This window comes from Caretta caretta, chromosome 2, assembly GCF_965140235.1.
Source record: "Caretta caretta isolate rCarCar2 chromosome 2, rCarCar1.hap1, whole genome shotgun sequence".
Taxonomy (NCBI): domain Eukaryota; kingdom Metazoa; phylum Chordata; order Testudines; family Cheloniidae; genus Caretta; species Caretta caretta.
In genome coordinates, this window is record NC_134207.1 from 213,220,993 (window position 1) to 213,245,350 (window position 24,358).

The window sequence follows — 24,358 nt, forward strand, 5'->3', positions numbered from 1 at the left end:
TGTTTTTAAATTATGATCAAGTCAGCTCTTAATTTTCTCTTGGATAAATTAAATAGATTGGGCTTCTTAAGTTTCTTACTATAAAGGCATGGTTTCCAGCCCTCAAATCATTCTTGCAGCTCTTTTCTGAGCCCTTTCCAGTTTTACAGCACCCTTTTTGAAGTGTAGACACCAGAACCCTCTAGCTATTTCATATGAATTAATGTAAATCTGGACAGAATATTTCAGTAATGTTCTCACTAATGAAGTACCCAGAAGTAAAATTACCTCCCTACTCTTACTTGATATTCTCCTGCTCAGACAGCCGAGGATCACATCCATTCTCTTAGCTACAGCATCAGACTGAGAGCTCATTTTCTATTGGTTATCTATTCACGCCTGTAATTATTGTCACTGCGTTCCAGGATTCAGTCTTGTAAGTGTGACCTACGCACTTTATTCATAGATGTATGATTTTACATTGGCTGTATTAAAAATGGAGTTGTTCAAATGATCCCACCTTATCGAGCAAACCAGGTTGCCCTGGATAATTGACCCGGGCCATTATTTTTTTTTACCAGACCACCAATTTGTCAGCTACAAAATTTAGTGAATTAATTCTCTTCCAGATCATTAACATTCAAGATGTTAACAACATTAGCAGAGAAGAGATCCTTGCTGGACCACACTAAAAATACCTCCAGTGGCTGACAACTCACCATATACAATTACTTTAAGATCTATCAGTTAACCAGTTTTTAATCTATGTAACATGGGCTATTGATTTTATTTAGTATGTTGGGGTTTTATAAGCAGAATGTCATATGGAAGTACATCAAATTCCTTACAGAAAGGTAAGTATATTATATCAACACAATTACCTTTAACAAATTTGTGATCTCATCAATAAAAGATAACATCTTTCACAAGACTTGCTTTCCATAAAACCATGTTGATTGGCATTAATTATTTTACCTGTGACAGATATCTGACCTGGGAAGCATGATGTCTTCAAAAGATTATTTGTGAAGGGGGTGTTCACCCCACACCAGAAAGGAAAAGGTTAAAAGCAGCTTAGGGAGGCTACACAGGGGCGGCCAACCAGAGAGAGGCTGCATGGAGCAACCAATCAGGGCTCATTGGGCTCACATAAAAGGGAGCTGCAGGGCAGAGCAGGGTCAGTTGCTGCAGGGAGCCCAATGAGAGAGAATGGTGTTCCTAGTGGGCTGCATGAAGATAGCACCTTGGACAGAGCAGCTGCTGGTATAGACCGATGGAGCAGAAGAGAGCTCCTGGCTGGCTGCTGGGACCCAATGGCTGGAGGCCCTGGGAAGAGGGTACAGAAGGTGCTAGGGCCACGGGGAAGTGTCCCTGGGAACTGAAGCAGCACTTGTGGAGAAGTTAAGGAGAGGCAGCAGGAGCTGCTATTTATAGGGTCCCTAGGCCAAGATCTGGAGTAGTAGGCAGGCCCAGGTTCCTCCCATTTGCCACTGGGGAAGTGGCTGGACTATAGAACTGGGAGATACTTTTCCCCCAGAAGGGGAAAATACAGATGGTGGCACGGCCAGAGGGCTGAGTTATGAAAAGGAAGCTGCGGTTCCTGGACTGAGGAGAGCCTACAAGAGAAGGCAGGGAGAGAGGCACCACCAGGAGCGGGTGCATCAGCTGAGAGAGCTAGTCCCCAAGGTGGCCAGCAGGAGGTGCCGCTCTGGTGAGTGAATTCCATCACACTATTATATTGAAATATGCCACATCTAGTTGTATTACTGAAACCTGGTGGGATGATTCACATGACTGGAATGTTAAAAATAAATGGCTATAGTCTATTTAGGAAGGATTGAATGGGAAAAAGGCAAGGGGAAGCAGCACTCTACGTCAAAAAATGTTTCCAACTCAGAAGAAAATTAACTTGAATGCCTATGGATTAATATCCTAGCAGATAAAGTACATGATGGGGTATTGGTTGATCTGTTAAACCAAAATCACACCAGGGAATAGGACAATCAGTCCCCATTTATAATATGTAGTAGAAAAAGCTCCGTGATCATGGGGGGCTTCAATTTGAGTGATATTTGAGGTCTGATGCTGCTAGTACTAAAACATCCTTGGAATTTCCAAATATAGCAGATAATTTCCTAACTCAAAAAGTGTTACATCCAACATGAGGGAATTCTACATCAGATTTCATCTTGACAGATAAAGAGGAACTGGTCACAGAACTAAAAATTGATACCTGATGTACAAGCGATCATGACTTGACCAGATATATAATGTACAAACAGAATTCAGTCCAGACCACTAATATATTGTGATGAGCTGGGTGAAAATTTGTCTGGGGCGGGGTTAAAACTCCCCTGAGGTTGGTAGGTGTGAACTCTTCCTTCAGTTAAAATAAGTTTAAACATGCCCCAAAACCCACAGTTTTACAGTAGAGGAAGAAGGCTATATTGGTTAAAAAAAGACTTGGTTTAGAGGGGAAGTTAAGGCAGCTATAAAAAATAATATATAACAAGTGGGGGGGAAATAGGGAAGTTGATAGTAACGAATACAGATCAAAAGCTAGGAATTGCAGAAAACTGATAAGGGAGGCTAAGGGACACTAAGAGAAGTCTACAGCCAGCAGAGTTAAGAACAAGAATGTTTTTTAAAAAGTGTATAATGAACAAAAAGAATCCTAACAAAGGTATTGGTGCACCATTTGATAGAAATGGTAGGATTATCAGTAATAATGTAGAATGTGTTCAATAAATATTTGTTCCATGCTTGGGGGGCAGAACGGGGGTTGGGGGAAACGGTGTTGTAGTCAGATCACATAATGATAACACTCTTTCCATTCCGTAGTATCTTAGAGTGTTAAACAGCAACTACTAAAGTTAGACATTTTTAAATCAGCAAGTCTGGATAATTTACACGCAGCAGTTTTAAATACTGTGTCCAGTTCTCGTGTCCACAATTCAAGGAGGACGTTGATAAATTGGAAAAGGTTCAGAGAAGCCACAAGAATGAAAAAGGATTAGAAAACATGCCTTATTGTGACTAAGGCCTGGTTTACACTACACTGTTAGGTCGAGGGATGGCAGCTTACGTCAACCTAGCTGTGGAAGTTTCTTCACTTAATCTGGCTCCTGGTGATGTAAATGCCTCTCTGTGACAATTTACTAACACCACCTCCCCAAGCAGCGTAGAGTCGGGGTCAGTGTAATTAGATCGACAATATTAATGTTGACACTACGTTACTTATATCAACTGTTACTGGCCTCCAGGAGCTGTCCCACAATGCTCCACAGTGACCACTCTGGTCACTGTTGTGAACTCAGCTATCAGAGGTCAGGAAGACAGGAAGCCGCCCCTCCCCTTCAAAGTCCCACAAATTTTTTAAATTTCTTTTCCTGGTTTCCCGGCTTGGCAAGCCCACCCAGCAACTCTCCGTTGTTGTTTGCAACGTCCCAGCTGACCATGATGACAACACGCTCCAGACACACTCCTGCCTGGAACAGACAGGAGGTGTTGGATCTCCTGTGCCTGCGGGGAGAAGAGGCTGCGCAGGCACAGCTCCGATCCAGATGTAGGAATGTGGACATCTACAAGCACGTTGCTCAGAGGATGCAGAAAAAGGGCTACAACCAGGGACCAGCAGCAGTGTCAAGTGAAAGCCAATGAGCTGTGACAGGCAAACCAGAAGGCCAGGGAGCTACCCCCAAAGTAGCAGGACATCTTCTGATTGATTTATTTTTACTTTTGCTAGAAGAAGTACTGGAACAACCAAGAGAGGTTGAGTTGCTCTGCTTTTCATTCCCTTCCAAAGTTAGGCAGTAGGGGTCATGTGGAGCAGTTGTTTATGTGCACCAGGATGTCCTGTGAATCCTCTGTAGAGATCAACTTTCAAGCAGGTACTCTGCAATCCACCACTGAAGGTTTCTGGGGAGGGCTGACTTATTTCTTCATCCACAGAAGGACATTTTCCCAAGCCACTTCAGCAGTTACTTCAGCAGGCACCATTACAGTACACACACTAGCAGCATACAGGCGCAGGAAGAATTGGGATGCCAACAGAAGCTGTGCTCTCTTTGCCTCGGTTACCCTCAGGAGTGAGATATCAGCTAAAATCACCACTGCCTGTGGAAAATGGTGCCAGTTCTATTGCCTATACAACTAGAATAATGCAAGCGACCTAGTCCCTCCTCATGTCCCAAACCCCCTGAGGGCCACACTCACCATGGCTGCTGTGACTGGCACCATGCTCTATCAATCTCAAGCAGAAATGAGAATGGTGCTTACAACTTTTCGGGCACAAGGGGAGTCAGTTCAGCATCTTAAGTTTTTGATTTCCATCATGAATACACTGACAATGGTACCTCTGTGTTTTATCTGCAGTTGCTGCCATTGTGGCCTTCAGGGTCTCCCCCTCCACACCCACAGAATGCCTGAACCAGAAAAAGAACAGAAAGAGGACTTTGGATGAAAAGTTCCAGGAGATACTGCAAGCCTGTGCTGCATCAGAGACTGAGCAGAGCCTGGAGGATCACCCTTGCAGACAGCATGGACAAGGGCAGAGTGGAGAGGAGAAAGGTGCAGGAAAAGGAGAGGGACGTGCACCAGATGCTTGTGCTTCTCAGACAGCAAACAGAAATGCCAAAGATTCTGGTGATCCTACAGGTTCAACAATCCCATGCTCGTCTCCCTCTGCAGCCCATAAAGAACTCTATATTGGGACCTTCCTATATATGCCTCTCAACATTCCATGTGGCATCAAAGGTCGGTGCATTACCCTTATCACTCCATCCAGGGGGACATTAAAGATAATCTCAGCTTCTTATACACTGACCTGAGAAAAACACGGTTGGTGTATGTGTATGGAAAGTTCTAAATGTCTTTTTAATTGCCTGGTTCATGTTACAGAATTCAATTCTATTTTTTTAGAACATAAATTTATCTTTATTAGTTCACAACATATGCTGGCTGTTGATGAGCAGATCTGATAGTGATCAATTTCCTGTTAGTGCAGTGTCGGAGAACCCACAACCTCATTCACGAACAATATTAAAAGGTGCATTGACAATGTTATATTCCTACATACCTAGCAATCACTACAAGATTCATTCTGCTCCCCAAAAGAGCAAGGCCAGATAGAGCATACTACATCAACACAAACCACTATCCGCAAAAAGAAAAGGAGTACTTGTGGCACCTTAGAGCTGTAGCTCACGAAAGCTTATGCTCAAATAAATTGGTTAGTCTCTAAGGTGCCACAAACCACTATGGCTCACTATTAAAAGGGCCTTTCAATGCCTCCTTGAGCCATATAGTTCTGTACTGAGCTCTTCTTATAGCCCTTGTATCTGGCTGTTCAAATTCAGCAGACAGACACTCTACCTCTGCCCTGGTGGAAGCTTTTCCCCTTTTGCTTCATAGATATTACCCAAGACACAGCAGGCAGCTATAACCATTGGGGTATTTTTTTCCACTGAAGTCCAATCTTGTAAGTAAACAATGTCAGAGACCCTTTAAATAACCAAAGGCACATTCAACTGTTGTTCTGCACTTGCTGAACCTGTAGCTGAAGTGCTCCTTGCTGCTGTTGAGGTTGATGTATGGTTTCATGAGCCATGGGAGCAAGGGATAGGCTGGGTTGCCCAGGATCACTACTGGCATTTCAGTGTCACCAATTGGAGCTTTCTGAACAGTCCTGTGTTCTTAAAGATGTGTACATCATGCACCTTCTCTGATCAGCCCACACTGATGTTAAACATCCCTGGTGATCTACCAGCACTTGCATAACCACAGAAAAGTACCCTTTTCTGTTGATGTACTCTGTGGCAAGGCAGTCTGCTGCTAAAATAAGAATATGCGTGCCATCTATTGCCCTGCTGCAGTTTGGAAACCCCATTGCTGCAAAACCATCCACTACATTCTACACATTGCCCAGAGACACATCCTGCATAGCAGGGAGTGATGAATGGCTCTGCACACTTGCATGACAACAGCCCCTGCAGTGGATTTCCCAGCTCCAAAATGAATTCTGACTGACCGGTGGTATTGCAAGTTTCCACAGTGCAACTGCCATTTGCTTCTCAACTTTCAGGGCTGCTTTCATTTTGGCATCTCTGTGCTGGAGGGCTGGGGCGAGTTTGGCACACAGATCAAGGAAGGTGGCCTTGCACACCTGAAAGTTCTGCAGCCACTACTCATCATGCCAAACCTGCAGGACAATGCAATCCCACCAGTCAGTGCTTGTTTCTCGGGCTGAGAACCAGCGCTCCACCATCTCCTCCATGAACGCCACCAACCTTGAACTGTTTCATTCTATGTCCCACAGCAATCTAGCCTCCAAGACACTGTCATGCACTAAGTATGCATTTAAAAACTGAAAAATGAGCATGGAAATCAACGGTAAGGAATCTATAAGCATGCACCAAAAGAACTGCACAATAAGGGCAAGGAGTAGGAGAATCTTACCGTTTGATTATTTGTTTTCTGTGAAAAAATGTGTGGATTGTTCCCATATGGAAAGGGAAATGTAAATGAATTAAAAGGTCAATTAAATAACTATTGATAATGTGTGTGCATGCATGTATTAGGTAAGCAGGCTTCTAGTCACCTGTTTGAAAGCTGCTAAAATACTTCTGTGGGAACTGAAGGGAAAAAGCAGCTGAACAGACATAAAAAAAATGCAACATCTTCAACCAAATCTTTAATTCATACTCAAGTTGTTATTCAGGCAAACTCCCACACTGTCTGAGTAAGGACTTCAGGGTTCAACCCACTATGAGAGAAAAAGAAAGATATATACTCTATAAACAGCAACTTCTTTCAGACCTCACCAAGGGACAAGTCAGGTTGCACAGTCAGACTAAGGCTATTTTGGATGTCTGTAAGGAGATTTGAAAGGTCAAAACACTTGAGTTTGTGCATTGCATTTAAAGTTAAAAAATGAATCTTCCTTTAACCTAGTTCAATCTGCAGGAGCTTACAGAACTTATCTTCTTTTAATATACAGTGCAGATGCAATAGCAAGCCAGACATGAATTCTGTTAAGCCATAATAAGCATCTATTCATTTGGATAATTACTGGGCCAAATTCAGCACTGGTGTAAATCACTGCAACTCCCTTGAGCTCACTGGTCTTACACTAGGACTAAATTTGGCTCAGGTTTTATTCAAAGGTACTTTTGCATTCCACCTCAAAATGAAAAATCATGGCAAACCACAAACACACTTGATTCCCTCAATGTGCAGTTAGGCCCCAATTCAAGAAAGTGCTCAAGCACATGCATCAGTTATATTGACTGCAATGGAACTTACAGCACATATGCAATTGTGCTATATATGTTCTGCGTATTAACAGAAGACATTCTCCAGTTCCATCCATCAAGCATCTTTTGTGAGCACTAAATTCTGAAATATTTTCCAAAATGAGTGAAGATGATTACCTGGGAGGATGATATATTAAAAAGTGGCCATATGCAGTCTGTCCCTCAAACTTCCTCTGGTTTCATCTCTCCATGGTGTTTGTTGCTGGGTCTGATAATATCAGCAGGCTGGGGTTACCCACCTCTACTAGTGGGATGTTTTCCTTCCTCTACTGGTGAATGTTAACACTGGATTAAGGTACATTTTCTACACTGTAGGGACCATAGAAAAGATTTTAAAAATAAAAGCAAACCAGAACAAGAAAACAGCTGAGGACAGGAAGAGTAAACAACTGAGAAACATGGGAGTGGGCACTATGAGGAGGAGATCAAGTCAAGCTATTCTACGACAGGAACATTAAGAATCAAGACTGCCACCAGAGCAAAAGAGCAAGGTGGCACAGAGGAGCCGCAGAAGTGGGAAGAGGAACAATTCAACAGAAGCCTTCTGTCTGTTTTCATAGTCCATCAAGAAAAAGTCAGATTCTGATGAACTCTTGTAACAACAAGAAGCTCTTGCAATGTATAAAAGCCTTTGAAAGGTTAACACTGTTACTGGAGACCAGGCAGGAAGTGTGGACAAAAGCACTAAAGAGGAGGAAAGACAAGAAGAAATCCTAGCCAGCCAACAGGGACTTCTACATGTTGTTCCCAATGTTGTTCCTCCAAGGGGTGTCACTGTAAAACTCCCTTGTCATAAGTCCTTCCATACCAAACCTGAAATACAACACATACAAAAATCACAGAAACATGAGATTTTGGTCAATGAGAAACCACGTGTTTCAACAGTTTGTAGTTTGAGTCATGGGGAATTTTATTTTGTAGAAAATTTACTTTCACTGTTTAAATAGCTACTGACATCTCATTAAGTTAGAGAATGAGAAAGTGAAAGGAAGTAGGGGGAAGGAGAGAGAGAGAGAAAAGAACAGTCACAAAGAACGAAGCCAGGAATCAGGAACTGAAAAGGATCCTGAAAGTGTAGGTGGGACAAATATAAAATAACAAGACGATCATATAAACAAAATGATGTGGAAGCATTATCTGAAGGGGAAAAAAAAACCCACCACCTGCATTTTAAATGTACTTAATTTGGCCTACTAGAAGCAGGCCCCACAGCCAAAGAATAGTCTGATCAGTAAGTTTGGCTTGAGTGAGAAGTATAATTGCCACTTCCTAGATTGCTGGGGGGGGAAAAAAAATCATTGTACTGTACTCTGCTGCTAAACCAACAGGCATCACTATAAAAGCCAGATTCTTTATGCCACCTGTAGACTGTTCCCAGTTGTTGTGGCTTCCATAACCAAAAAGGAATCTAAACTAGCAAGCTAAATAGGGAATAGACGAGTTTTGCTATAACTTAGAAAAAATAAAATGGAGAACAGAAAAACAACACACCCAGAGGTGAAAGTAAGCCAGTATACCCCAGTACAGCATACCGGTAAGAGCCGGTGCGCTGTACCAGGACCGGCTTTCAGAGAGGGCAATTTAAAGCCCTGGGGTAGTGGCGGCGGGCTCAGGTGGGGATTTAAAGGGCCCTGTGGCAGTAGCAGCGGCTGGAGCTCCGGGGCCCTTTAAATCGCCACCAGAGCCGCGCCACCGCTACCCCAGGGCTTGGGCAGCAGGGCTCAGGCCGGGATTTAAAGGGCCCTGGAGCGCCAGCCGCCACTACTGCTCCGGGGCCCTTTAAATCCCCGCCTGAGCCTTGCTGCCGAAGCCCTGGGGTAGCGGTGGCGCGGCTCTGGTGGCGATTTAAAGGGCCCCGGAGCTCCAGCCGCTGCTACTGCCACAGGGCCCTTTAAATCCCCGCCGGAGCCCTGCTGCCAAAGCCCTGGGGTAGTGGCAGTGGGGCTCCGGCGGGCATTTAAAGGGCCGGGGCGGTAGCGGCGGCTGGAGCTCCGGGGCCCTTTAAATCCACGATGGAGTCCAGCCACAGCTACCCCAGGGCTCGGGCAGCAGGGCTCAAGCGGGGTTTTAAAGGGCTCAGAGCTCCAGCAGCCGCTACCACAGCAGAGCCCCAGATCCTTTAAAGCTCTGCCAGAGCCCTGGGGTAGTGGTGGCAGCCAGGAGCCCCCAGGGCTCCTCAGTGATTTAAAGGGCCCAGGGCTCCGCTGCAGTAGCGGCAGCTGGAGCCCTGGGCCCTTTAAATCGCCCCCGAGCCCCATGGTTCCCAGCCGCCTCTGCAGCTGGTAGCTCGGGGGTGATTTAAAGGGCCTCAGGCTCCCAGCCCCGCCACTACCGCAGCTGGAGCCCTGGTCCTTTAAATCAAGATTTAAAGGGCTCGGGGATTTAAGGCCCTGCCTCTTCCCATTGAGGCCATGCCTCTTCCGGTTGAGGCCACGCCCCTTGCTCAGGACTCCGGCGTACCAGTAAGTCCTCTAACTTACTTTCACCCCTGAACACACATGAATGTTATTAAGGCCACTGCCTTTCAGTGAGGAAAGAAATGGAGGAAACAAGCTGAATAGTACACAGATAGGGGGAAAGTCTGCTTACTCTCATAGACCCTTGCCTAAAGTGGAGAACAATCACTGCTTCCAGACTGGTGAACTGAGGATGCAGAAAATGCAGCAGTTAAGGTCAAAGCCTATTTGTAATAAGAGCATGGAAAACAGTCTGGGACTGCCACACTAACTGTAGGCTGGGCTGTGCCTGGGGTGGGTTTGTACTGGAAGGGAGGAAGCCTGCACACAGCCAGAGATAAATGTAATGGATTTTGAACGGACATAAGAACGGAATTGCTTCCTATAAAAAGAAGCCATCTAAAATTGTTCAAGAGGCCTCTCTTCCCATATTTCAAATTTCCTTTCCCCCCCTCTAACCTGAATAAGCAGATTTGAAATATAACTGGGGGCATTACCTATTAATAACACATGGTGGCAATGACAATAACCTTTCATGTAACTCTGGATAAACCAGCATCTCTGAGCATAAAGGAAGGGTGCTCAGGTTATTTCTAATTAAATACAAAAACTATGTTAATGGAACATTGAGACTGCACAATTAATAGGCATCAGGTTTAAAATGAACACAAGGAAGTATTTCTTCCCACAACACATAGTCAACCTGTGGAACTCTTTGCCAGAGGATGTTGTGAAGACCAAGACTATAACAGGGCTTAAAAAAAGAACTACATAAGCTCATGGAGAATAGGTCCATCAATGGCTATTAGCCAGGATAGACAGGGATGCAAAACCATGTTCTGAAGTGTCCCTAGCTTTTCAGCATTTGCTCACAGGCTTTTGGAAAAGGGGCATGGTTCTGGGGGTGTAGAAAAACTCTTACTAAACATCCTTTTATATATTGATCAGTAGCTTTCACATGTGCTACAGTGAGAATAAAAAAAACCTGCTTAGTAAATTTACTGTGAAATTGGATAAGAAGTAGTCAGCTTTATATTGAATTGTGCTATGAGACACCTTGCCCACTTTTCAGAAGTTGGTAATTTCTAGAAGATCAAGACCCTTGACAGTTCAGAATCCACCCATTTCCCTGTCTTCAACATGTAATGACATTAGTCACACCGCTCTCTCCAACCACAAGTGACTCCATCCTATCCCCTTCTTCTCCTGGCCTCGAAACAGCTCCAAACCCTTTTTTTTTAAGTTTCCTCATAAAACTGATGTTTTCATCACTTTCCTTCTTTCAGAATAAAGTTTTCATTGACAGATGGAAATTAGGGCCACTATTTTTAATATCATAAAACTTTCAAATAATACATTCTGCTGATGTAAGAACTTTTTGAGTGACATACTGGTTCAAAAAAAAATGGGGGACAACAATAAAACCTACTGGGGGGAAAACCCAGTGTTTTTACATAACCCTGCTTTTTGCAGGCATATTAGAAGTATGTTCCTTTTTGCAGGTGTGCACATATTTCTTTCCCTTGAAAGTCTGGACAACTGCCTTTAACATAAAATAACTACCTTTCATTGTCACCCAATTTTATTAAACTGTTCTCCTGAGACTTATAAAAACAGCATGTTGGCAAGAGATAGAACCATCAGAAACAGAACTGGCATTCATCTGATGTAGACAAAGCCCCAGCCACAAAACCATGGATTATTATTAAAAAAAAAAAAAAAAAAAGAGCCAGCTCTCAGCTGATGACTATGTATTATGAAGTAAACACAAACACCACTAAGCATCTCTCGCCATAAAAAATATCCATGTATATATTAATCCACTACTGGGGGTTTTGCTTATTTAACCACTATTGGCAAGCAAACAAAGGAGGAAAAGTTTTCCACAAACAATACCAAGTTAACCACACCCTTTAAGAGCAAATATTTTCTTTTTTCCCCCCCAACACTTTTATGTACGTGGATTGGTTAAGAACATGTAACAGCAACAGGATGTAAACACTTCCTTAATGATCTTACAGTTTATAACAAGCAAAGCAAACAATCAAACACAGGCATTTTACCCCCTACTGGGATTCAGCATTTACTTTATAGCTACATGAATTAGCCACTCATTTAGCCAGGGCCTGGTCCCTAAAGGTTCACAGAGCTGCTTTCAACTTATTGGGTTATGGTGTTGTTGTAAGTAGATGTTGCTACACAGGAGGCCTATTTATTGCATCATGCAGTGTAAGGAAATATTTATTATGTGTATTGGTTCTGGAAACAAAGCCTACCCAAAGAGGTTCCTTGGATATCATCTGGATAAAACATGTACAACTCTTGCTTGGTCCACATCTGTTCTTTCAATGGTTTTGTTGGACAATGAGTTTACAAACTCAATATAAAGGGAAGCCTGTTAAAATACAGCTTGTCTAAAGAAAGTAACTATTTCCTCCTCTTATTGCTCCAGCCCTCAAAGTTTCTAGCAATACCAACGCCCAGAACACTTCCACAGCTCATGTTCTGAAATTATAAATGAGTTTAGCAGAACATTTTACACTTGAGCAAAATCTGAAAAGATGTTAAAAGAAGATTAATAAATAATGAGTATCCCATCTATAAAATGGATCAGCATGGAACATTCACTTACATACCAGTACCACTTAAATGCATAAATGACACCACAGTGACAAACTGATATTTCACTTATTATTGCTGTCACCTTCTATGTAAATAGCATGTGTGTTATTATTTTTATATAAAAGATAAAATGTAAACTCAAACGCGTTATCGGCAACTTTTCTCTACATCTACACCAGTGGCTCAAACCACCACCAATGCCAATAGCATTCCTGCAGTTCTTTCTAACCATGTGTGTAGAATCATAAAATCATAGAATATCAGGGTTGGAAGGGACCTCAGGAGGTCATCTAGTCCAAACCCCTGCTCAAAGCAGGACCAATCCCTAATTTTTGCCCCAGATCCCTAAATGGCTCCCTCATGGTGGGTTTGTTTTCAAATGAGGGAGCATTCCATTCCTTCACAAGGGAAAAACAACAGTACTGTAAACCTGACAGATTAAGTCCAACAATCATTCCCTACTGAAAAGTGATTTAAAATCCTTCTCAACTTCTGGCTCTATTTCAGAATAGCCTTTCCAGGGTCAGACATGGGCCCCTGGAAGCATCTAGGCCACCGGGAGCGGTAGTGCAATGGGGCAAGCTACCCGCAAGCCCTGTGCTAGCCTACTGTAGCCCGATTCAACACGCCTCCGGGGAGCCTCCGCCAGTCAGGCAGCTCTGGAGCCCCTGACAGAACTTAAAAGTGGCTTCCTCAAGGTGCAACTGCCAAGGGAGGGAGCCCGTAGTACTACTGCTGGCCACGCCCAGGGATGGATTCCGCTGCCAGTATAGCTGCACCCACTGGTAGAAGGGGATGCAGTTTATGTATGTAGTACCATCTGTAACGAAAAAGATGTATGCTCCTTCCACCTTGAATCCCAATGTTGCCAACCACAAGCCATTCAAAAATCACAAATCAGCCCCCCTCATCACGAAATTGACTTAATCTGATTTATCTTGTGACCCTTAAGCCTCTAGGGTTGGTGTTTTCAAGCTTTTCTCCACAACCATGAAGCTTCCTTTTTTCCCCCTTTTCTTTTTTTTTCTTTTTTTTAAATGAAAGCTGAGGTTCTTTCATGTTCACGTGACTCCAAGACCCGGGATTTTATGAAAAGCAGGAAAATTTGCAAGGGTTGACGACAATGTGTGCAAGCAAGTATGCTTATTAACACAGAGTTCCTGTTTTTTAGTACTAAGTGAATACACTATACAAATCCATGAGTTCAACATCACATACAGATGACAGATAACTGTACGCTATGGGTAGGCAGAGGTCCAGCACAAGGTCCTCTATACCACACATGGGGAACAGAAGTTGGAGTGGATGCACAGGACTGCCTATACGCAATGGAAACTATATCTGCACAAAGCCTAGAGGGATGTAGGCAAACCAAGAGTAGGCCAGGAAAGGAAGGTTCAAAGGATCCACGTAAGCACGTAAGCAAAAGGACTGAAAACCCAGGGGTAACTCATGCAGTGGGGTCAAGGTTGTTATTCCAGCCCACTGGCTGGAACAGCAACTAAGAATGGGAAGAGATAGCAGTCATGGGGAAGGTGGGGATTTTCAATCAGAACTAATACTGGCATGGGGCAGGGTAGATTTAACCTTCCTAACTTCACTGCATTCCAGCCTAACAAGAGCCTGATCATAGGGACTTTATTTGGGAGGAGCAGATTTTAGCCTTCAGGAATAACAGCATAAATCAGCAAATCACAAATTATCTATTTGCAGCATTTAAATTTACATTCTCATTCTCTTATGTTTGATATATAGTACAGGAATTATGTTTCTAAAAGCACACTTTCTTTTTATATGAACTTTCTTAGATTTTTGCTGCTACCCTGCGTGGTGCTGAAGCAGCTACAGGTTATAAATTGCTTTCCACCTGCAGATAGGTCATTCTAAACATATACACTCTATTTGTTAAAAAAAAAAAATTAAGTCAAGTGGAACTTAATACTACTAATTTATCTTATTTCGTTACACAAAGCTTGAAGCAACACAGCCATAGGCACAATTACTGAAAGTTACAAAGGTGTCACTTCCACCATCAGTTGGAGTCATGTTTCCCTCGAGATGAGAAACATTTTTTAAATTAAAACCAAGAATGAGTCTTAAAAAACTATCCATTGTAGCCTTCTTAATTTTCTTCCACACTGCCTGTCCCCTGCCAGAAACTTTCACTGCAGAGGGGAAAGGCTGCAGCAGCATGGAGTCACCAGGACCTTACACTGCTAAAAACAATGTGGGCTCAGGCATGTAAGGAGACATGTGGGGTATAAACACTAGGGGGTTCAGGTGATTAGGCACTCTACTCACCTAAGCCACATCTCATCACCTACACAGCTACTTATACCTGTGCTAGCTGGGGATGCAGTGTCTGTACTCGAAATGCCACCGTAAGTGTAGACCTACCTCTAAATAGTAAAAAGCAGCCTGGTCACAGGCCAGGCCCTATTGAAAGCTGGGATTAGGTCAGCAGTTTATTTTAAGAGCTCCTTTTTTTTAATTATTTCATTTATCAAATTTTAAAAGAACTAGTCCCATGAAACACTGACCAACTATTTTATACTTTTGTGTCATATCATAGTCATTACCATATTACCTGTAATTGTTGCTTGTTACACTGTCTGGAGCAGTGGTTCTCACACATTTTTTTTCGCGGACCATTTGAAAATTGCTGAGGGTTTCAGCAGATCACTTAATGATCTTTTCAAATGTTGTTTGTACCATTAGCTAACTATTGTAAAGCGCTTTAGATAAAAGTGCTGTATAAGAAAGCATCAATAACTAACTTTTTTTGTTCTACAAATAAAAGCACATAACTCATATTTTAATATCAGTAGTCTTACCTTTCTAATGCGATGGATGTGCCCTCTCTCCCCTGCCGCAGCAGCCCCCGAGCTGGGGCTGGGAAGGAGGAGGGTCTCTCCCCCGTCACAGCAGCCACAGAGCTGAGACTGGGAAGGAGGGCCATCTCTCCCCGGCAGCCACAGCACTGGAGCTGGGGAAAGTCGCCTCTTTGTCTGACCGCTGCAACTCTGCATGTCCCAAATTCACCCCGCCCCCTCTTCTCACCTCACTGCCCCCTCCCACCTACCCACTATTCCCTCCCCCCTCCCCAAAGCCACCCCCTCCCCTTACATGTGCATCTTCTCCAGGGTCCAGGCACCTAATTAGTGAAGCCACACCTGCGCGGCTCCACTAATTAGGTGGGTGATCCTTCATTCTCTAGTGTGCAGCCACCCAGATGTACACCTTAGAGGGAACTATCAGTGGACCACCTGAATGGAGTTCGTGGACCACAGTTTGCGAACCTCTGGTCTAGAGCTCTCACTGTTACCTTATACTCCCACCCCTCCACCTGTCTTTTGTATCTACCTGCTGTCTATCATCTTAAAACTCAGCCTGTACGCTCCTTTGGGCAGGGACCATCTTTCTGTTATATATTTGTATAGTGCCTTTTATAGTGGGGCCCTGACCTCCAGGAGCTCCGCCAATAAAAAAAAATTCAAAATATTTGACCTAAAGAAGTCAGTGCCCCTGTATTGTCTAGATCTGGAATCTGATCACATATTCACAGTACAGGAAGAATGATACCTGCATAGCAATTATGGCCCAGAGTCCAGAACTGCATGGACGCATGTTGGGCCAGTTTGTGGCTGGCCTGCCATGTAGGTGGTAGAAAGGGTGGGAACAGTAAAGGTAGGCTGCTTTCCTTTCCCTTTCCCCTACCTCTACTTCTCCATCTCCTTGCACAGAGACAGGTGCAAATAAACTCCCTCCTAAGGCCTCTCAGGGAGAGTTGCCACACAAAGGTCAGAGCTGGTCACCCATGCAGCATTGTATCTACCTAAGGAGCAGCAAGGTCTCACTATAGGCCTGAGCACACTAGGAGGAATCACACCTCATCCAGCATCGTCCAGTGAGCATGTGGCATGGCTTCACCTATCAGGGACATCAAGTGTAGACTAAGGAGGTAACTTGAGCCTGTGTTTAGAAGCCAGGACTGTTCTCGGATCTGCCATCATTGACCTGCTGCATGAACCATTTCACTCCTTTGCATTCTCTCTCCCCTTCCCCCCCCCCCTCGTCCATTTTGACTATTTAGACTGCAAGATCTATGTTGTTATACACCATCTAGCACAAATACGGCCCTGAACTGGATTGGAGACCCTAGGTACTATTGTAATATAACCAGTAATAGAAATAATTAATAATCCAACTCCCACCAAAGTCAACAAGAGTCTTTCCAATGACCTCAACAGAAGTTGGATTAGATACTATGCATGTGCAATTCTGAAAAGTGAGGCTTGTGGATATTTTTATTAACAATAGTTCCATAGGATAACTTGGCAGTCTAGTGGCAGCACAAAGCAGTGCCATAAAAAGATACCCATTTAGGTCTCCAGCACCAAGGCCAGAAGGTTTTTATGATGTCAGTAAACATCCCAATCCACTAACACACACGCAGTAAAATGTAATAGCACCATCGTTCACTCTCTCCCTTTTTCTCTCTGAATTAAGAAACTGATATTTCCTGACCCATCTCCAGGGTGACAATTTGGGACAAATGAATTATGTACACTTAAAAGTGTATTATAGGCAGGGCTAGTAGTTCTGCCATTATTAAAGTTGCCTGATACCTCCCATTGTAACTTTGCCAATCTTTAACCAGTTGGAATGAAATTTTACACACTGTGTGTCTCTGCCTCAAGCTGAATTTTTATGGGGAGGGGGAAGAAATCAGCAAACAATCTAGCTGTTTCAAGAATGAGGCAGGGGAGGGGAAATATTTTTGCCCACATTAAAAAAATTCTAGCAACTTTTTCTTTGAACAGCTCTAGCACCCCCGCATTCTGGAGCATGTATTGAAATCTGCCAGGGATGTCTTTCTGTCAGATATGTGCCTTTTGCTGTTCCTGTGAAAATACAAGTTACGAGCCTTTGGAAAAAAAATCTCAGTTCACACATGCTCAGTAGAGACTTACCAGAGTCTCACAGCTAAATTCCCCAAAGATTCCATCTGCACTGGGCATGCTCCAGCCTGGGGCTAAATAGGATTTTCCTGCAACTGCAGCTCTGGGCTGCTGTAGGCAAGGCCAGGGCTGGACACCAGAACTGAGAGCAGGCAGACTATTTCTGCTGTTGTCAAGGTTCCTTCCCGACTCTGAACTCTAGGGTACAGATGTGGGGACCTGCATGAAAAAAACCCTAAACAAAACTGGGGACAAGGAGCTAGGGAGAAATAGGAATGACTGGTCAAGGAGACTGGGACTAGGATGAGAAGTCTGTGGAATGGAAACTGAGACTGACTGGGATGCAGAGAATGATACTTGGGACAAAGACCAGGAATAGGGAAGAGGGACAGAATGGGGAGAGGACAGCACAAAGGAAGTTAAGCTTGGGGAGATGGGCAGAAGAGTCTATCCATTAGAGCAGAGACCCTCAGAGTCTGGAATGTAACCCAATTAGGGTGACCAGGTGTCCGATTTTCAACAGGAACACCTGGTCAGAAAGGGATCCTGGTGGCTCCGCCCAGTACTGCTTACCGGGCCATTAACTGTCTGGTTGGTGGCGCCACGCAGTGGGGCTGGCAGGCTCCCTGCTACTCTCTGTGCCGCGTGGCCCCTGGGAAGCAGCCAGCATGGCACCTCTCCAGTTCCTAAGTGTAGGGGCAGCCAGGGGTCTCCGCATGCTGCCCCCGCCCCAAGTGCTGCCCCCAGAGCTCCCATTGGCCGGGAACCACATAGCCGCCTAGCCACGCCTAGGCATAGGAACAGGAGGGGGACATGCTGCTGCTTCCAGGAGCTGCTTGAGGTAAGTGCCGCCTGGAGCCTGCACCTCTGAGGTCCCCCCGCATCCCAACCCCAGCCCCAGCCCTGATCCTCCTCCCGCCCTCTGAACCCCTTGGTCCCAGCCCAGAACACCCTCCTGCACCCCAAACCCCTCATCCCCAGCCCACCACAGATCCTGCACCCCTAGCCAGAGCCCTCACCCCCCACCCATGCCCCAACCCCCTGCCCCAACCCTGATCCCTCTCCCGCCCTCCGAACCCCTTGGTCCCAGCCAGGAGAACCCTCCTACACCTCAAACCCCTCATCCCCTGCCCCACATCAGAGCACGCACCAGCAACTGGAGCCTGCACCCCAATCCCCTGACCCATCCCAGAGCCCCCTCCTGCACCCCAGATCCCTCATCCCTAGCCCCACATCAGAGCCCGCACCCCTAGCCAAAGCCCTCACACCCCAAATGAGCAAGTGAGTGAAGGTGGGGAGAGCGAGCAACAGAGGGAGGGGGGATGGACTGAGCAGGGGTGGGGCCTGAGCAGGGCCTTAGAGGAGGGGTGGTGCAAGTTGACAACCCTAAACCCAAGATTCCCAAGTCTCACAATTCCTCTGCTATCAATAAATATTTTTGAAACACAGTGGCAAAGCATGTTTTATCCCCCTCTATAGCTAGTCTACACTGAAGATGATAACTTACTACAGCTATCAGTTACTCTGTTAGCTCAAGTGGCAGAAGTCTGTGTCGTGGATCAAAAGGTTCCAACCCTGCTGATGACTCATGTGGGTATCAATACAGTGTCTCATGTGGAATTTCGGGGTAAGGGGTTGTTCCAGTTTGTTTTTTTAAAAACCTAGGAAATTACATACACTCAAAAAACCTATGTTAAAAGAAAATTAAGTTTGCAAATAAAGCATTCAAAAGTTACTAAATGCCACAATTAAGGCTGCCTAGTCAACCTTAATTTAGCCCCCTGGTGCATATGCATATGAAGGAGTCTTTAATTACATGATCACATGCTGTTTTTTCCACAGGACCCCAGCCTCATTCAGTGTACAGAATTAACAGTGATTACTTAATAAGCAGCTATTCAATATTTTGTTTTCTCCTTGTTCTTCAATGTGAAACCCCATGGCATTAAAAAGCTACTGAATGAAATCCTGGCTTCATTGTAGTCAATGGGAGTTTTGCCACTAACTTCAATGGAGCCAGGATTTCACCCAGTGTAATCTCAATATAATCTTGGTTAAAGCACAAGAGCTTTCCCGTGGATGACGCAGGGATACATTAAGGTGACAGGTACCTTAGAAATACCATGGATCAATCTTGCCTCCATGTAATTTTACAGTATTGTATGTAACCCTTCTGCCTGTCAGAGTTGGCAGCAACAAGGGCCGGGTTCAATATCTAGGGGATCCATTCCAATAACACAATGCAAACCGGCTCGAGCCCCCACCCAGTGACCTGGGACAAATATATACCACCCCCGCTGGGTGCCTCCAAGAGGCAATACTTCCCCTCTCGCAAGCACATAGTCTGAGTGTAGCAAAAAGCCTTTTAATAACAGAGAGAAACAATGTGGCATTATGTTGGGGAAACACCACCAACAGGATTCATAACACAACCCATGAGCAAAAAAACCCACCCCAAGCAAATTGGGGCATGCCCCTTTCCCTTTGGTTCTTGAGTCCGGCAACCCCAAATCACCCAAAGTCCCAAAAGTCCAATGACCCAAAAGTCTCTTCCCCTGGTCAGGGCAGCCCCAGAGTTCGAAAGTTTATCTGTGGAGCTTTACCTCTCAACCTGGGTGGAGATGGGACGGGGGTAAGAGGCACCTTACATGTGAAGCTGACCGCCCCACAGCTCCATAGGCCTCCGCTCCACTCCACTCCGCTCTGCTCTGCCAGCCGCCCCACGAACTCCTTCGCTCCGCTCCGCAGCCCACAAGCAGCTCCCACCGTCCCACGAACTACTCCACCAGCTGGTCCACAAACTGCTGCGTGTCCCACCAGCAGCTCCCGCCGTCCTACGCACTGCTCTACCAGCCTGTCCACAAGGCACTCCAGCCGTCCCGCAAACTGCTCCACAATATATCTTCAGGCTCCCCCGCTACTTAACACAACACTCAGTGATTTCAGCTCTTAGGTGAATTCAGCTTGTAGTAGGGGAGCCTCAGTGCTGGTGCACTATTAGCCCAAAGTGAGCTCAGCAGCCTGTAACTAGACTCCTAATAGAATCAAAATTAGCTCTGATATTCCACAGTGGAGAGAGAAGGAAGTGCAATTAGCATGTAAAGCCCTCACCAAGGGGCCCATGCCACCAAGTATTAATACTTGTCCCCAGCCTCTCTCCATTCACAGAATTTTAAAACCCATGACCCTTGCCTAGCAAGTGCTACTTAGTTGATGGTGAGTCCCTCCATCATAACAAAAGGCCAAGTACAGTTCCAAGCACAGTTCCCATAATCAGGGTAATAACAATTTATTCTTCCTGCCCAAATAACAGAGACACTGGGGATCCCACAGCAGCCAAAGTGACCATTTGGGCAGCTATGGCCTCATTCTAGGCGGGGTGGGTGTGCCTATGCAAATGAGATTGGCCCCTGAAGTTCTTTTCCACAACTTGCCACACCTCACCACCAGATGGCAGGGTGGAGTTCATCCTGACGCTGCTTACATGTACATAAGATAAAAACAATGTGATCTCATACCCTGCAGATTTACAATGTACAAAGATGAAGATTAGAACAGATGAACACAATTTACAAATGCTCCATATATATGAAGGTAAGAAAGAATTAACCATTTTCTATCATCCATTTGGAATAAGAACTGAAACCACTGAAGAGATAATCCATTTATACACAGGTCAAGTGCACTGAGTAGTTCATACTGTATTTCTTGAAGAAGAGGCACTAATTGTTCATTCAAACCAGATACAATCCAGTCGGCTACTCCCAAGATTTTGCAGTGTTTTGGTTTTTTTCCCCCACTCATCCTTTGATTGTGTAGCCCAACAGGAAAAGGAAGGAAGCTATGCAACTTGGGGTTATAATAATTGTTAGATATGAAACTTTTCAATTTTTCCACTTTCCAATTGAGTGCCATAACTGTGGGCAGTGGAGCATGACTGGTAGTTTCAATAAGTCATCCACAACTTTTGAAAATCAGACCGTGCCTTTTGGGTACTCTAGAGTGCTTGTACAGTACACCCTTGCTATAACACCCTTCATTATTACAAAACTTCAGCTATAACGAACCTGGTCCCTGGATCCCTACTGCAGTACAATACCGTACTGTTAAATAAATAAATAAATAAATATGTTGCACACGCGTGCACAATTTTTATCTAGCCTCATACGTTGGGGCTAGGGCCAACTCCTTAGTTTCTGCCCTTGAGCCCGTCTCCCTTACTTCCCAGGGCTGAAGCTAAAGTCCCAGGCCCAGCTGTCCAGGGCTGACAGCCTGAAGCCGAGCCCCAGCTCTACCACCCACTCATTTTGATTGTCCTTTTGCTGTAATGAACAAAAGGCTTGGGTCCTGACAGGTTCATTATAGCGAGGCTGTACTGTAGTAAGATTAGTGCTGTTTTAAATTCAACAGTGATTCCATTTTACAGATAGCCATTTTTGCCACAAAACAATTTTACTGAATGACCTAATTACAAATAGTTAGAGACACTAGATTACCATACGGTGACTTCACATTCAATTTTTTATAAAAAAAAAAAACCAACCTCTACACAGAATGGAAAGATTTCTTTATATTAGGGGTGGACACAAACACCAACCACCACCCAACAATGGCTAATTCTTTTAATAAATCAGAGTTCCAGTTTTAGTCTATTAGGGGTAAATATTCAGCATGAGGCACGGTCATAAACACACAACTCTTAACGTTAATGGAAGTCAGTTAAAGACCCATTGGGAGTTGAGTACTGTGCACCTAGCAGGAATAGACCCTACAAACAGAACTCATATCACTACTACCCTGCTCATCAAACTGAAGAGGTCTCCTTTATGGCATTTGGAATGACAGTAGAAACTTCAATAGGCACCCATAATCCTCTTCCTCCTAGTAACGAGGGTCAATTTGACACCTTGCATTGAGAGCCAAATCATCTCCAACTGGAGTAGAGAGTTACACCAGGAATAAATCAACTAAAGATCAGCAATATACATTAGAAAAGCACCATGCAAAGTGGAGGGCTGTAACATGTACGGTATATGAGAAAAGCACAGTAATACATTTCATATTTGTTGCCAAGGGGACACATACAAAACCATGAGACTACAGAGCCAAAAAGCAGAGCACAACTCCTTCAAGAAAGCAGAAGGAGAAGTCAACAACAGCCTTAACGTTCAGATCATCGAGTCCTCGTCTACAAAATTTGTTCTGCTCAGACCCAGAACAATAGGGACTTGATTTTTAAATCAGGCCTCCATTATCGGAGGCATATTTTGTATCCACAATAAATTACGTCCATCAGTTTTGACCGCAGGTCATTCAAGCTTTTTCCTGACAATTATTGCAGATGCAAAATTGTGTTTGCAAAAATGGAGGCCAAGTTTGAAATTCAGGCCACTTTTTGAGGCACTAATGTGGATACCGTTATTCCTCATTTCCATCACAATATCTCTGATATTGCTTTTAAAAAAAAAATCTTAACTGAAAAACATTCCTAAATTGAGCTGCATGATATCCTCCACAAAAAATTCAGTTAAGAGCCCTGCTTATTATTACAATTTCTTTCTTGTTTTATGCTAATTATTTTCACAAAAGCCAAAAGCAGACATAAATAAAATCACCTGCACAGTGTTATGTTTTTAAAGTGGAGGTGAACTGGAGTGTGGGCTATATGGGACATTGTGCAGATTTGATTCTCACTCCTCAAAGCAGTGGAGAGTAGGCGTGTTCCATATTAACTTTTCTTTCTCTAGAACGATGGGTATTGGCTGTACCGCTCACAGTTCATCTCCTGCCAGCTGAACCAGAACTAGCTCATTCTACTGACATCAGATAAAGCAGGTGCTCAGACTTATATTAACTAAGCATGTGCCTACAAAGACAAACATAGCAGAGGATGACTGCATGGGCAAGTATCCTTCCACCATAGGGATATGATGAGCAATGAAGCTCAAACTCAGATTGTTCAAACACGGCTATAATGTAAAGGTGCACAGTAATTTAATGCACAAGTATACAAATATTAAGAAAGAATAAAAATATGTTAAATATGTCTATTTGTGTTTCATTATGATTATTTGGCTCCTAAACAAGTCATATGGAAAACATTACACAAGAATTACAGAATCATTCAGTTTGTAATCGAACTGAGATAAAATATCCACACAATATAATTTCTTCATGCATACTCCTGTATTTCATTTCATATGACAGTCAAATCTTAATTACATGAAACTGGCATAAGGGTCACTTGCCACCTCTAGTTCGGCTTTGAACACAGACACAGAATGAAGAATTCTGCAAAATTACAACAAATGTTAATATTCTGTGACATCTGAAAAAACTGACCTGGCTGTGTTGTGGAGCTCATCGTTGCTGATGAAACGATAAATTGTTAACAGATTGAGCCCAAATCTCGGCAGCAGTAGACCAGGCTGTAATGTTCTGGCCAAGATGAGGTGAATCTGAAGATGAAATCTAAAGATGAAAAACATAGATCTGTGCATTAACAATATACTATCCGTGCACACTTTAGCCAATTCTTCTAAACAAAATTTCTTCTACAATCATGCTCTGTAGGTTCAAGTAGCTATGGCCCCAAAAAACAAAACTTTAAAACTAAACATCCTCAAACTTTAGGAAAGTTCAAATTCATCTAAATTTGCAGCTTAGGCCCATCTCTAGTTTCAAAATTAGCTTGGAAAAAAAAAGTCAAAGCCATGATTTCTCTTACCATGAGGTCAGAGGATTAACTGTGGAAACTGAAAGGCCTGAGGATAAAGTAGGTGGATTAGTATCTTTCAGTTAAACAATGGCTAATTCACAATCTGTTTCCTAATTTAGGCTTTCGGTTTCTGAAACAGTTTCACATTGGGAACTCTTTCCAGCAAATATACAGTCTTAATTTCTAATGTTTACCTTGTTTAGAAATAGACAAATTTCCTTGTTGAAATGTGTAGCATCACTGAATGGATCTCTTACTACTAACTAATGACATCTATGACACCGTCAGGGAAATGCCGCTAGTAGGGTG

General features: G+C 43.9%; 1 protein-coding gene across 5 annotated transcripts in view; it reads right to left on the minus strand.

The window, feature by feature from the left end:
* The window catches only part of HDAC9 (histone deacetylase 9), a 704,322-nt gene that overhangs the window by 630,169 nt on the left and 49,795 nt on the right, over window positions 1-24,358 (minus strand). For 3 of the 5 annotated variants that reach the window (XM_048838336.2, XM_048838333.2, XM_075125815.1), the window contains exon 2: window positions 23,674-23,802. In XM_048838336.2, the coding sequence (XP_048694293.1) occupies window positions 23,674-23,695 (22 nt within the window). In that variant the 5' untranslated portion in view covers window positions 23,696-23,802. Of the gene's footprint in view, window positions 1-23,673; window positions 23,803-24,358 lie in introns of those variants that run through there. The other 2 variants (XM_075125816.1, XM_048838328.2) reach the window with 1 other exon arrangement.